The sequence below is a fragment of the Gavialis gangeticus genome, unplaced genomic scaffold, assembly GCF_001723915.1.
Source record: "Gavialis gangeticus isolate Ggan-Ray unplaced genomic scaffold, GavGan_comp1, whole genome shotgun sequence".
Taxonomy (NCBI): Eukaryota; Metazoa; Chordata; order Crocodylia; family Gavialidae; genus Gavialis; species Gavialis gangeticus.
This window is the reverse complement of record NW_017729012.1, coordinates 5,415,699-5,431,219: the sequence shown is the minus strand read 5'-3', so window position 1 is coordinate 5,431,219 and position 15,521 is coordinate 5,415,699. Positions and strand designations below refer to the sequence as shown.

General features: G+C 41.3%; 1 protein-coding gene across 2 annotated transcripts in view; it reads left to right on the top strand.

Moving 5' to 3' along the window:
• AATF (apoptosis antagonizing transcription factor) overlaps positions 1-15,521 on the top strand; it is an 80,922-nt gene that overhangs the window by 34,049 nt on the left and 31,352 nt on the right. For both annotated transcript variants that reach the window (XM_019511103.1, XM_019511102.1), the window contains exons 8-9: positions 799-882; positions 13,800-13,867. In XM_019511103.1, the coding sequence (XP_019366648.1) occupies positions 799-882; positions 13,800-13,867 (152 nt within the window). The remainder of the gene's footprint in view (positions 1-798; positions 883-13,799; positions 13,868-15,521) is intronic.

Below are 15,521 nucleotides of genomic sequence, written 5' to 3'. Positions count from 1 at the left end.
GACTCTGTCACAAAGCCCATATCCTGTTCCTTAAGGAAACCACTGCAAAATTTGGCCCTGAATAGCAGCTTTTAAAATTGTTGCCCCAGGAATTTGGGACTAAAAATTGCACTATGGTATACCTGCAAATCTTGTTCTTAAGTCAGTATATAGGATGCAGTAGAACATAGAATGATTGTACTTGAAAATAAATTTCCCCTACATTTAAAAAATGCATTGAGTCAGACGTATGTAAGGGCAGTAATGTAAGTGAGACACATTCTGTACAACTTGTGCTCATTTCCTAGCTGAGAATAAGGGATTTTAACACCGGCAGTCTTTTTCCGTTGCAGCCGAAATCCTTCTAATAATCAGATACTTAAACTAGAAAAAACCCCCAATGGGGTTATAACAGGAGATGTTAACATCCACCCAACATGCCTTTAAATATTTGTAAGCTCGGCATGCTGTCATTCATGTTTGAGATGCACAAGACCTACTGGATCCTATTATTACTTGTGAATACAAGATAGTTTCCTGTTATATACTTACTACTACTTTTTGTTAAGCTTTACTTTAAATGTCACAAGCAGTGGGGCTTCCACCACTTTTCTCTGGAGTCCTTTCCACTTCCTGATATATTTAGATAGACATCTCTTTCTAAAAGAACCAAGACTGTATTTATTGAAGAATCTACAAGAATGTGTTGAAAATAGAGCTTTAGATTTGAATTAAGATGCAATTCTGTGTCTGCTTGAGATGTGATGTCTATAACATACACCCATATGGGCCTTACAGACATTGTCACTGCTCTTCTAGGAAGTCCTTCCTCAAACAAAATCCAACACACACCTGAAAGATGTGGATGAAGAGATCTTTGATGATGATGACTTTTACCACCAGGTGGGTTTCTGGAGAGCTGTTCTGTTTTATGGCTTGCCTTGGCTTTTGGCTCTTCTAGAGTTAGTGCAGTCGGATCCTCTGTCTAAAGAAAACCAATGTTTGTTATTAGATTTAACATACGTAATTTCTACCTTTTCTCTGTATTTTATGATGTCCTAAAGTTTTACTTTTCACACTGCCAAGCTATCTGAGCCCAGTCTTGCAGTTCTTCTAGCACTGGTGTAAGGTCCTGCTGAGCTTTATTAGAACAGGTCTACCCATGTGGGTCAGGATTGTTTAACCTGTGGTCCATGAGGGTGACCAGAAAGGGCAGAAGTCATTGCAAGTTAAAAAAAGAAACCGGGCAGTGTGTCATCAAAGCCGCAATTCCTGTAGCTGCTCAATGGCACATTAGTTACCCTTGTCCCAACACACAGGTTGTATAACATGCATGCAGATAGAAAATACAACTGAACTTCCAAAGCTGTACTAGGCTTGGATTGATCCCAGTGCTTTTTATTTGTGGAATTCTTGGAGAGACAGAAACTGCACAGTGCTCCTGAAGCAGCAGGCTGGGGTGGGTGGGGAATCATTGTTTGTAATTTGTGTAGCAAAGGACAATGCTGGCGGCATAAAAAACATAATGAAAATTACAGTAGTTTGACGAATATGGTTTGCTATATTAAGTGCTGGCCCAGTGCCCAAAAAATTACTGTTTGTATGAGGATTCAGAAAAAGTTTTAACATCAGGACTAAACAAATACAATTATAGCATTAGAAAGCTGGAAATTTCTAAATTGAACGGTTCATTAGACCTGCTGGTGAAATCATGGGACAATTGGAGTATGGGGAAAGAGGCTGGAATTACAGACTAAGATATGGTAACTAATTCAGCCAGAAATATTTAAGTGCTTTCAGGGCTAATAGGCTTTAAAAGTACAGGGTCTGGGCCAGTGAACAGAACATACTTGTGAAGTCGGTATGTATTATTTACATTTTATAGCTGGGGAGAGCATGGGGAAACTGGTGTGTGCAGTTTTTACATGTTTTCAGCATTGCTGTAATGTGGCTTCTGTTGAGATCAATGGGAGTTTTCCTTAGACTGTCCTAGTGACAGAGTTTAGGACAGGGCTGAACACTTTTGAAAACCTGGCCCTGTAAGCAATCTGCTCAAGGCAGCCAACTGCAGATCAGGAATGGGACCTGAATCTTCTGCCTGGCACAGTGCATTTACCATAAGAACATCCTTCCTAGCGCTGGCGTGAGATGAGTGGCATCTCCATGACAGGCAGAGGCTTTCCATCCTTCTTCAGAGCCTTTCACATGGAGGCAGTGGTAATCTTTGCTTTTCAGCAGCAATGACTAGAAGGCAAGATCTGTGCCAGATATCATGCGGGTAATATTGAGAGAGAATTAAATGTTACTCGCATCTGTAAGAGTCCAAGTGTGTAACAAGAGCATATTGCAAATTAAGCCAGCTTAATAAGTTACTGCAATGAACAAGGGGAAATAGCTTTGACTGGCAGTGCTTCAGCCTGGACAGCAGGATTTTATTGGCCCTGAAATGTGAAGTTTTGGAAGAAAAATAGCAGTAGCCGAGTGGCCCTTCCTCCCTGCTAATAATTTTAATTTCGATAAATTCTGATTCCCGAATTATGACTAGTCACATCTTAGCTTTTCCCCTTACTGGTTAATTGGGGTGCTGGGGTTAATCTAAATTAAAACTTAAACTAATAGAGGTCATTGAGGGAAGAGAAACACCTGAGTAAAACAAATGGGTCTGCCAGGCACAACTGTATCTTGGCCGTTTCCCAAGAGGGAGGTGGCAGCAAATTGGAGTTGGTTCAGCGTTCTGCAGAGGTGAATGATGGGTGACACTCGTTTAATGTACAGCATCTCCGGAAACATTCCAGATTGCATTACTCGCTTTACCAACTGCTGCCACCCGCGCACAGTGAATAGGAGCGGGAGCAGTCGACAACATCTGGCAGCACAGCAAGGAATGGGTGCAAGTCTCGAAACCCCATAGACTCTAAATATGGTGCTTAGGACTGTGGAGGCTTTAATCACTTACCAGTCCCTGGCAGCAGGCTACGACAGCTTATCCTAGCCTCGTACATCACGCACAGACATCTGCTGAGCCACGAGGCAGCTACACATTCATTTTCCTTTCTTGCTTTTTTATCCTTTCTCCCTCCCTCCCTTCCAGCCTTCTCTTCTCCTCCCGTCCCCAATATGCTTCTTGGAAGAGATGATCTGTAAAGATTACCGCTTCATTGTGTGCAAGTAATTGTGGGGATGCCAGCCCCTTGACAGACACAGCGTAGCACCTGTTCCGCTGACCTGGTTAATTTCTTCTGTTGAGTGGGATTTGGCAGAGATTGGAGCTGAAGCCAATTCAGTGATAAGGCTCAAGAAAATGGCTGTATGTTTTCTGTCACCTCCCAATTAAATTGGTTTCATAAAGTGCTTTCCTTTATTTGTCAGGGTAGTAAGCTGGAGCTGAGTGTTGCATTCAGAAAGGGTAGAGTGCATTACAATAGACTGGTGACAATACAGCGAATGTGTTTTTCTTTCAGCTGGTCATAACCAGGGATCCTGGTTTTCTCTGATTTAAAAAAAAAAAATCCCCAATTTCTGGATTAAAAACTGTAACCCAAAATCCCCATTTTCCCATGATTAAAACTATATATATAGTGGCATTTCATTTTAATCACAAAAAAATGTGTTTTAACACCACTAATACATACATACATATAGATATATATCAATACTGAGAGAGAGAGATCTGCCTATCTATATAGATAGATATCTATATCTATAAATAGATAGTTTTATTTTAATCATGGAAAGATGTGGATTTTGCGTTACTTTTTTTAATCCAAAAATTGGGGATTAGAAAATCAGGATCACTGGTCATAACTGTGCAAGTTCTTTCTGTGTGTGTACACATGCCTAAATAAAATATATCAAAGGACCGACTTCTTTCTGAAGTAACAGGTACCAGCAACTCTGACAGGGCTGGGACTATTTATTGTTCAGCTCCTCTGAAAGTCTGACCTCTGTCCATGATGCTTATAAAATATACACCAGCTTCTCAGTGCTTTTTTCTTTTTGTTGGGGTTTTTTTTTAATTCCTTTTAAAAAATAGTACCGCATTTTAGGTACTGATTATTATTTAAGAGGAAAAAAATCATTCAGTTCTAGGAAGGACAGTAGAAGTCTAGCCCAAGTTGGTGACCACAGCAAAGCTGAGGTGGTATAAATACATGCACTGTTTTGTTCCAGGTTGTGCTCCTGGAGTGATAAGATTGTATCTTGCCTCCAGGAAAGCAGGATCTTCTTTTCCAGACCATCCGTGGCATTCAGTGGAACTTGCCCTGGATGCCTAGTGGGATGATTCAGGATTTGACCATTTTTGTTTCATCAGTTAATTCTACTGACCCCTGTTTTCTCTTGTAGTTCAGTTTGACAAGCAGACAATCTAGTAATGAACTGTAGGAAAGGAGAGATAATTTCACTTAAAAATTTTTATTCCTGTGCACTACATTGAATGGTTACATTCTCTTTCTCAGCTATCTTTAAGTGGAACAAAGCTGCTTTTATTTAGGGATGTTGGGCAAGAATAATTACTATATTTTCTAATGATAAGGCACACCTGTGTATAGTATTGTATGATTCTGAATATCCCCCTAAGAGGGTAAAATTTTGCAGGAAAAGTTATTTAACATAAGTTTGATTTGAATTTTGGTCAGTTTTCATTACAATTATTTAAATTATTTTTCAACAGAGAGCTGTGGTGCATAAGATGCATCTTAATTTTGGAGGGAAAACACCACTTGTACACTGGAAAATACAATAAACAGCCTCAGAAAGATCTTTATTGCTAAAAGCAATGTGGGTCTACACTCCATTTGTCTTTACCCTACACTGTAATTCACACATGATTGTAAGATTTAATAAGCTCTTTCGTTTTGTTTTAGAAGCTCTTTTTACTTACAATTCATTACTAGATACTGCGGTATTAAGACTTAACTTTCCAGCTGGCCACTGGAGTACTGCAGGTTTGACATATTACTGTGGAGATTTTATTATTAGGTTGAAATACTCCCTTAGTAAGGAAGAGAGTTGAAATTGGTTTATCTCCAACAGGAATTAGGTTAATATTCGTATGCTAAGAGTTCCATTGGTAGCAGTTCTTCCCAGAACAAATGTTCATCATTGATGGCAGCAGGTATGCCTACGGAGAATTAAGAAATATACCTAGCTTTTCCCCATCCGGCTTGTATTGCATTGTACATTATTACTTTTTAAAATTGCCTGCGTCCATGTTGTCTTGTGCTGTGATCACCCCATTTCTCATCAGCCAACAGTGGATCTGCTTGAATGGGAGCCCTCATATTTTCAGATACTGATGGTGGCATTTCATTGGGTGAAATAAGTGAATCAGGGTAGTGTTCTGGAGAGCACCTACCCCTAAAGTGTTCACACAGACATGATGCAACTGTTACACATGTGCTGCGTTTAATCCTGGATGTGGGTACATTTCTTTGGGGGGGGGGCAGATAGCTCCCTTACACAGACACACAGACAGACCCTCCTAATATTACTGACATTAGCAACTTCTATGTGATGTTCTGTATAAGATACTAAATATATGTATTTTAGCAATTCATTTAAAAAAGTAGTGATTTTACTAAGCCGTTGTTCACATCTAGTTTTTATTTCAAAGAACAGTTTAACCTAAGTTTGTCACAAAATCAGCTTCCAGATCTCAAATGCTTATGAGGATGCTTCCAGCTTAATATGATTTTCTTGTGAGTTTTACAGTCCTTTAAATTGAACGGTGTGCCCTTTTTAAACTTAATTTGAGGGCATTAAATTTATCCTCAAATTCCGAGCAAGAGTACATTAAAAACTGTTCCCGGTCACATACTGTTTTTGTGTCTCCCAGGTATTTGATAATGCCATAAACAAGTAATTACTAATCCAGTGAACTATTAAAAGTCGATAATTGTGAAGAATAGAGAGAAGACTAGCTTTCTGACAAGCTGGTTTACCTTAATTAAATTGGTGAGTGATTAATATGGACAGCTGATCTTGTGGCTTTAATTAGATGCATTTAGAGTTTTGTGTGAATAAGAGATGTCTCGAACCATCCCATAGGTTAATGGCAATACAATACTCTTATCACAGGCATGTATCTTTCAAATGGCTCAGTAGATGGTTAATAACACGTTTTAAAGCTTGATTTGGAACTTCTCTTAATGGGTTATTAGAAAACAGAATCCACAGCCTTTAGCCTTTTCTATACATAACTTAATTTCAGTGGAATATTTAAAAAGGTGCTGTGAAGAGGTTTAGACTTGCAGTTTGTGGTTTTGCATTCCAGAATAGATTATAGAAAACCCAATACAAAGAATGGTGATTTTAGAAGTCAATACACTATCAGTGGGTCCTAATTTTGTACGGCATGGCTAGAAATCCAGGAATAAAGCACATTAGTGTATGGGATCTTGAAAGAAAGTATTAGTGTCCCTATCCAAGCAGCCTGTTGCAAAAAGTAAACAGAAAGAACTGTAAAATACAGCTTTATTTATCACTATTTACGCTCTTTTATTAATCATGGGTAATGTTAGAAGCACAGATAAGGGGCAGAAATATGATTTTTGTCTTTACAAAGAATGACGGGAAAAAAAGTCTAGATTAGGGCATACTCAGTTGAACCATTGGTTTTATCATAGGTCTGGACGGTTCTGTCAACTTTCCGTTTAGAGCAAGAGTGACTTTTTCCTTACTTTATTTCTTCCATGAACTCAGCAGGCAAGAGGGACAGCAGTGCATGCTTGTTTTGTCTTTTGAAAGACAAACAAGAAAATGTTCCTTTTTTATGTAACAGTTTTTTTAAGACCTCTCAGTGTAGCAGTTTTTTTCAGGTAGGGTTGAAAAAGTTTGCTTGAATTGATGTAAGAATTTTATGTTAAAACAAAAGAGGCGAGCAGGGACTGGGACTTACAAAATGCATGTTAACAGGCTAGCAAACCTCTCTCAAAATGAACTGCAGAGAATGTAACAGTAGGGACAAATGAACAAATTCCAGAGAAGGAAAACAGGATAGGGACTTACGCTGGGCAGGCACATAGATGGTTACTGCAGGGCAGCGGATGTGTGGCAAAGCTCCATGCATGTTTTAACTGGCTGTAATGGGTTCTTTTTTTCTGTACCCAAACCTAAGTAATGTGACTTCCCTATAGAGCAAGGAGACTGTAAACCTGAACTGAAATAGTGTTGTACCTCTGCACGGTAGTGGCTCAGTGAATTCCACGGTTGTGACACTAAGGTTAGTTTGAAGTGTGTAGCTATAAAGCTTCTCTCATTCTGGTGTGAAGTTTTACTAAATTCTTAACTGCACAGGTGCTGCCATTAACTTCAGCAAATGCTGCCACCTGGTACCAAAGGCACATAAAACTGCTAAAAGATGTGAGGGCCTTTATTCCATTTGCCATGTCCTTTGTCAGAATACTGTGGCATAGTTTATAAAATGCAGGTCCAGCCTCCGGGTTACTGCTTCTTTGGGAGTGGTGAGTTGAGTGGCAAAGTTACTCCTCTTAGTTACAACTGTAATTTTGTGGTGTTCATTTAAAAAGATAATTATATTAGCTTTTTTGGGGGAGGTGGGAGTGGGGAGGGTAAAAGCAAATGATTCAAATAAAAGCCTTTTACTGCTGAAATTGCTTAACTCCAACTCTGTCTTCACACATCAGGGCTTAATGCTGATAGTGATTTACTTACACTTCCTAGTTAATAATTAGACATTGGGCGACACCATATATCACTCCTAATGGAATATATGGGGTCTGATGAGAGTTTTCTGTTTTGACTAATAAATTTTAGCCAGAATCGCCAAGCTTAATGAAATATTACAGCTTTGGAAGTGTTCTAGGTCTTGTGCTGCGAAAACAGTGTTACTTTATTCAGTAAATGAATTTATCATTCATTCTGTATCCTGGGCCCTAGCTGGCTCTGGAGCATGGACTGAATGCAAGACTGAACTAGAAAGCGGAAAAACTAATCAAATCTTTAAAGACCATAGGCAGCGAGGCAGGTCTAGACTGACTTTTTCAGTGGTAGCCTCTGGCTAACATCCACTTTTATTTTAGTAACCATTGTTAGCATGATTTATATCTTCAGCTTTAGGACGCACACTATTTAGATGTAATAAGATGCTTCACAGCGTTTATTTCCATTTCCTAATTTCTCTCCTGTCCCTACTCCCTCTGGCTCCCTCTCTCCCTCCTGTTTTGTTTGCTGCTCAACCTCCTAAATCTTGCAGTCACCCCTGCATAGAAAGGTCATTTTCACCTTGAGCTCCAAGGTCAAGAAAACAGCCCCTGCTGTGACTGATGGCTGGATTCCCTCTTGGTTTTTTTCTCCTGCTGTTGCATGTGGCTTTCCCCGTTAGCACCTCTGCATACAGATGGGAGAACAGACACCAGCATGAATCACCCATGCCTGCTCGCCACCCCCCTCCCACCACTGCCAACAGTAAGAGCTCCTCTGGTGTTAATATGTTTAAGACCCCTCCATACCTAGTGTCTTGACTGCTGCAGAAACCAGATCCTTTCTTGTCCAAGATGCCTACATTGCAGCACCAGCAACAGGGAACGCTAAGTCCAGCTGTGTTAGGAAGGATTCATTCCACCCACTCCTGCCTGTGCGATTCAGCACACTGTAATGGGTGTAGTAAGAGGGGTACTAGGTGCATATTGAACTGGCTGGTCTTGGACTTGGTGACTGATCAGAAAGAAATGGTTCCCCCGGAGCAGGCCCACTCCTGGAAATGTCTTGTTGCTTAGGTTTTGAGTTTAATCTTAGACCATGACAGCAGCAATACCACCAGCCAGTTCTACCAGCCCCAGACCATTCAGCATACTCTGTAGCCCACACCTGACTCCTCTTGTATCCTAGAGAAAAGGGATAGCTGGTGCAAAGGGTTGCATGGGAGAATTACATGCTTGTAGTGACCCAGCTTCATAATGTGGCAAGCAGCAGTGTTCTGCATGAGGGCAGCTCCTTATAGAGTGCACTGCAGTAATGTAGCCTGGAGTGAACGTTGATTAGATGCATTATGGTCACAGTGGTGCTCTTAATCCATTGGAGAGAGACAGAAAGGCATTTCCCTCTTGAGATTGCTTAGGTCTGTTGCAAATATAAAGAAACCAGATGGATGTCTGAGGGTTGGCATTGTAACACCCTGCAAAGCAAAGCAGAGTAGTGCACAGAGGTATTGTGACTTCAGGAACTACATTTTTTTTTTCTTATGTATATGAGGAGCTGAACAAAGATAGAAGCATTGTTGAAGTTGTGGCTGGTAGATAATTGGATTCTCCCCTTGTGTTTGTGTACTTAGAAGCAGACAATCTTGTACAAGCTCCCATTTGTAGTGAAAACTGAAGTACTTTAATAGAAAAGCATTTGTAGTTAAAATTTTGATTTAGGGAGTTCATTCTAAATGAACCTTGGATTTCTGGTGTTTCATAGACTTCCTGCTTGATATGTGGCACTGTAGCAACTCTATTTATGGCTTTCCTAACTGTTCTTTTTTATTTTTGTATGCGTACATACATACCTTGTAGGATCCTATATTGGAACAAAAGACAGTCTCCCAAGAGATCTCCTGAGCTCAGTGCAAATTTAAACAGTAAGATTCAGAACTTAGCATGCACATTGCGCGAGTAATGAATAGAATATATACTGTGTGTCTTATCCGATCAATGGGATCCTGTCAACATTTCTAAAGCTTCTACCATAAATTGCTACCTTTCTTCCTTGTATGCTCTCTGGATATATCCACAATGCAGTCACGCGTGTACGTACATGTACTTAATGTGTTAAATGAAAGACTCTCACTTTTTAATTATATCAGAGGTGTTCATCCTGGCGGTTTCACACCACTCTTTGCCAGTGGCAATGAAATAGCTTGGGAGCTGCGTTAGATGGAGAGTTAATGTGAATCAAATGGAAGAATACTTGCGGAAGGTGGACTCCATCTTTTTTTCTGGGGGGATATTCCCATCTCTCATTCACAGTGTGATCAGTGGTCACATCCACCTGAATGATTCCAGACATAAATCCTTCGATGTTGTCCATAGCTATTGCAGAATAATTGCTTTTGCACTGTACTTTTCTGCACACGCTAATTGTGTAAGTCTAGTAACACCTTTGTGACATGGCTACAGTCCATATTCCCATTTTATATGTGCGGACACGTGGCAGAGATGTTACATCACCTGGCCGTTGCGTTGGTGTGAGACTAGTGGGGAGCAGAACCCCAGTTGCTGAGTTCCCTACTTGTAATGTATCCTCCAGACTATGCTGCTTCCAAGTTATTTATCTTGTAATTCACCCTTGTCTGTTGGAAACGGTGATGTCCAGAAAAGCATTTGCCAGGCATTCGGTATATAGCTGTTGCATGGGAAGAGGGAAACGTGAATTAAATATGCAAATTGCTAGAGTCAGAAAAGAAGTAGAAGGGAATGGCACTACTTTTTAGCCATCAGAGCAAGTGAGTGCATTATCAGGCTGCGGTATCCCAGGCTCTGCCAGTGGCTTTCCCTATGTGCTCATGCCAAAGAGCCAACGTAAGAGGACACCGTGCAATATTAGCAGAATGTTTCTTGCTGGACTACGAAGAAACCGGTGAGACAGTCACACCATTTCTTCCTGCTTTTAAAACTCTCCCTCCCACCTTGCTTCTGACAGAATATTGACTCGAAACCAAGAGCCCATTTTTGCTTAGCCTTAAGGGCAGCTGTTTACAGAGTAGCAGTGTTACATAGGTTTACTGTGTCGTATGTCTGTGTAACACTGGATTTGGATCTTGTATTTAGCTGCCAGAAGTGACTGTGATGAAGTGGGAGAGATAAACTGATAGATTGTGTGCCAGAAAGATGTTGGGAATCAATCAGATAAACAGGGCAGAGAAATAGCTTGTTGTTTTCTAGTGATAATAAACCAGTGGCCTCTGTTCCCTGCATTTTTAAATGTAATTGCTGTGGCAATAATCTCCCAAAATAAGGAAAAGAAAAAAAAAATCATGGGAGGTTTTTAATTGTGCCTGAATTGCCCATTCTTTCTTGCAATAAAATGTGACTTGAAGGAGGGTTTGTGTAAATCTTCCTTCGTTGTGTAAGTCTCTATTTTATTAAGAAGCAAAAATCCTCACAAATTATAGCCATCTGATTTTATGGCACTTTTTAAAAGTGTGTGCGAGGTGGGAGGGGTAGCTTTTACCTGTGTATTTCAGTGAGTTGTTTAGGAGATTGGTACCCATGGGTGCGTCTACACCTGCCCCCAGTTGCACAGTTGTTATTGTGCAGTCATTTAGTACTTGCTTTAGCAAATGCTAAACAACTGTGCAGCAGCCATCATTACTGCACAGTCCTGGAGATGCATGGGTCATTTCTGACCCTGCTGCGCAGTAGTGTTGGCATCACAGTTCGTGCCCACTGCCCCCAACTGCACAGTTGTTATTGTGCAGTCATTTAGTACTTGCTTTAGCAAATACTAAATGACTGCACAACAACCATCATTACTGCACAGCCTCAGAGGTGCATGGGTTGTTTCCGACCCTACTGCGCAGTAGCATTGCATCACGGTTTGTGCCCACTGATGCTACATCCCCGTAGCTCATCAGTACAATGGTAGATGCGCACAACACGTAGGACGCGTTTCTTCTGTAGAGCAGTGCTTGGGGGCAGCTTTTAACGCCCCAGCTCTGCTCGGTTTGGGGAGCAGAGGGGCGCTGCAAGCAACGTGTGAGGCAGGCTGGTGTAAATGGGCATATTATAGAAGGAGTATACTCAGCCCTTATAGTCAAGGGCCTGTCGAGCTCCCATCAATATTGCTGGCAGTCTTTCTGTTCGTTGTTGTAGTATCTGGATTGACCACTGGATTCCTTTCAGGTTTGAAGAGCAAGGAACAGGGGGAAAAATCCCCATGCCTTTCCTCCTTGGGCAGATCCCAGCCAGGCTGCATGACCCTCGATTCCTCTTCCATTCCAGAGTCCTGTCAAGATGAGACCTGTCCATCTGTATTTATTAATTTTACTGCTGAAATGCTGGCAGCTTGGAAAGCCTGTAGATACCCTGTCGTGTGAGGTTTATTTTTTTTCTGTATGTTGATAGGCTGACTAATACCCGAGGCATTAGAGCTAGTGGCAGTAAGCAGTAGTACCCAAAAGGCCACATCTGATAGACGGCAGGAAGAGGCACAGATCAAAACCAAGCCTTTTCCTCAGGGCTTGGATAGGAAATAGAAAAGCCTGTTTTAGCATCTCTACTTCAGCTGTAAAAAACATTTTGCTGTGCTGGTCCTTGGAGCAAATGTTATTGCCTTACCAGCGCATGACTTATTTTGTGAAGTGTTTTTTCCTCATAAAGGTTAGGAGAGAGGCACTTGGGATTATGGGGCAGAGGTCTCATTGCAACTCGTGGTGTGTTGCCTGCTGAACAACCACTGTTAATGGGAGCAGTGTGCATAAGTCCCCACAGGCTCTGAAAACTCAGCCCCTTTTATTCCTTCCAGAAACCAAAGAATGGGGCAAGGCCACAAAGTGCCAGCTGGATCGCACCTTCTCTGCCCTGCTTTGGGCTGTGTCCACTTTTAAAAGAGATTGTCCAGGGAAGGCTCCATGGAGAAATTTCAGCCTGTTGTTTATTCCTGAGTCCCTGCTCTTTCTGCGTCCGTGCCTGCTCCATTCGTTACTGCCAGAGGCCCCTCAGTGTCATCTTGCCAGTTCATTGGTAGGAGGCACTGCCAAACCAGATCCTGTCCTCTGGTGTTGCAATGCATTGATCTCCCTGATGGGAGAGACCTGGTGGGTCTGTAGTCCCCTGAAAGCATTATTGGGACAGTGCACTGATTTCTGACTTGTGCTTGATTGGGTGCAGTTCCCATCAAGTTGGGAATAATGAATAGCATTAGTCATTAGATTGGATGAAATGAGAATATAGTTGTCCATGTGTGCATTGTATATATACTTTATATTCCACTATATAGTACACGCTTAGAATCAAAAATAAACTTCTTCTTATGGACATGTTATTGCATATTTGCTTTCTGGGAGCTGTTTGTTTTCTACGGGATAAGCAACTGAGGGACAGACCGGCATATGCACTGTTGGTCTGACTTTTTGTGGTGATTCATATACATTGCACCTGCTTATTCCATGGGCTGGCTGTATTATTTGTACCGAAGTACTGCCTACAAAGGTCATAGCTTGTTTCACCCTGTTTCCCTGATAAGCTCCTCTGGGAAATGGGCTCTGCATTCCCATGGGTGGCTTCCCATTGCTGCTTATTAGACAGTGTTGGCCAGTCCAAGTCCATCCCACTTGCTCAGACTCCAGATCTCTAGTTCATTATCCCAGCAGTGGGATGTGAATGGTCGAGCCAATGTTCTGCACTGTCCTTCCTCTCTGTCTGCCTGACCTTTTGGATTCTCAGTTGATATTGATGGGGCGGACTAAACTAATCATAAAATGATGAAGGGAATGCTGCGCCACTCATTGATCTATCTGAAATTAACTGTCCTGGTATAAGTCTTCCTAATGGCCTTCTGTGTTATGCTCCAGTCTCACTTTTATTTCTTATTTTTTGAATGAAGGGGTTAACAGGAATCCCCCTGCTCTTGCTGCTGGGTTTTGTGTTATCAGTTGTACTCTTTTGGAGGGGTCACTTTGCCACTTAAAATTCTTGCCTTGGCATCAAAAGCTTTTGGGTTGGGATTTTCAGAGGAGTCAAGAGAGTGAGGCAGCCTTGTTTCATTGGGATTTCAATGCCAGAGTCCCTTAGGGCTCCTTGAAAATCTTGATGTCTGTGCTTACCTCTTGTTCTGTACTGTCCTCCTAACTTTTGTCATTCTCTTCCCTTCTCCAGCTTCTCAGAGAACTCATAGAGCGCAAAACCAGCTCTCTGGACCCCAATGATCAGGTGGCGATGGGCAGGTGAGTGATGAGCTTCAGCTTCCTGTATGCCATGCAGCCAGCTTTCTCCCATTGGTTTCTGATCCCACTGATACAAAGCCTCACAGCCCTCCCTGTTGAACTTGAGTTTTTGACAGTGACTTCTGGGGGGAAAGTTAGGTGTACTAAGTTGCACAGGACAGGGTAAAAACAAGATGGTTTAGGGTTAGCTAAGCAAGGCACTTTCTCTGGCAGTTCCTAAGTTCTGGGGCACACTGCTGGCACCTGAATTTGCTGGCCTTCAAGACATATTGCGGGGCTCCTTTGAGTTTGTCCGGAGTTGGAGACTGAGGACACTTGCTTGGGTGGAAGAAGCTGGGCTATACAAGGCTTGGAAATGCTGCTTGGAGATAGGATGTTCAGTGTAAGCAGCAGCTCTTGTGCTGAGCAGGTCCAGGCCTTATAACAAACTTTCGAACTATTGGATTCAGTTGTTGGTGCAGCACCTAGAGGAATAGCTATAAATAAAATAGATAAATCACCTCAATAATAATTAATGGCTTAAACATGATGCCTGAAAGCATTATTACTCTTGCGGCCAGGCTTATTTCGTTTTGAAATCACCTGTGTTGTTTCTTTCTCGCTGTTGAGACCTGCTTTCCTGTTTCCCTGATCTTGCATGAGACTCCCCAGGACAGGGAAGGCTGTCTCTTACTGCAGCCTGGCAAGCATGATCTAGATGAAGTGACTGCTCCCTGTTGAAATTTGGCACTGTATCATTACGAGCTCTGGCTTACAGCAAGTTCAGCCCCCTTAAAACAAAGGTATTGCGATCAGTTAACCCATTCCCCTGTCTGCTCTCTCCCTGCTCTGAAAAAAGATGCTGTACAGCTAAAAAAGCAGAGGAATAGTTTCTGTGTGCCAAAAATAAAATGTAATTCTCTTATTTCTCGCTTTAGTACTGTGGTTAGAAAATTAAAAAAATACAAATGCTGCCTAATGAACAGTATACATTTAAATAGCCAAGGGCTATAATTTAGAAAAGCATAAAAGGGGAAAGGAAAGGGAAACAGAAAATGCTGGAATCAAATTCTCCACTGAAAACTAATATTGGTATGTGTGTGTGTGTTTGGGGGGGGGAGGAGAATGCATTAGGAAATTTTGTGTTGAGGAAATAACTTTTATCCATGTAAAATATTACCGGATTTTTAGTGCGGTGCGTCAGATTTATTTTGTATATGTCTGGAATATTATGGAAAGCTATTCACTATAATTTAACATGATATAGCCAAAATTACATTTAAGTGGTGATTACATTGTACATTTATCTGACTTTACAATAAAATAGATTACAGTAATTAAGATTATATTAAGATTGCGGTAATTGGATTTTGCTAGATTTTTTTCCCTGATGTCGGGTTTCTGTTGTGTAAATCAGGTAAGATGACGCTTGTTTCTTTTTAAAAAAAAAAAAAAATGTTTGTGACTAGAAGCACTTGTCCCCCACCTCCTGAAAACTTCTTGGACTTGAACAAGCTCTGCATGAGCTTGTTCCCTTCTCAAGATCGGATGAAGATTAAGCTGTACTTGCTTGTTGTTTTGTTCTTGTGAGATTATTTGAATGTACCAAGTCCAAACTAGGCCTGATCTCTGTTACTCTTTCTTCATGACAACCCCCTTCGTTACTTTAATCCAA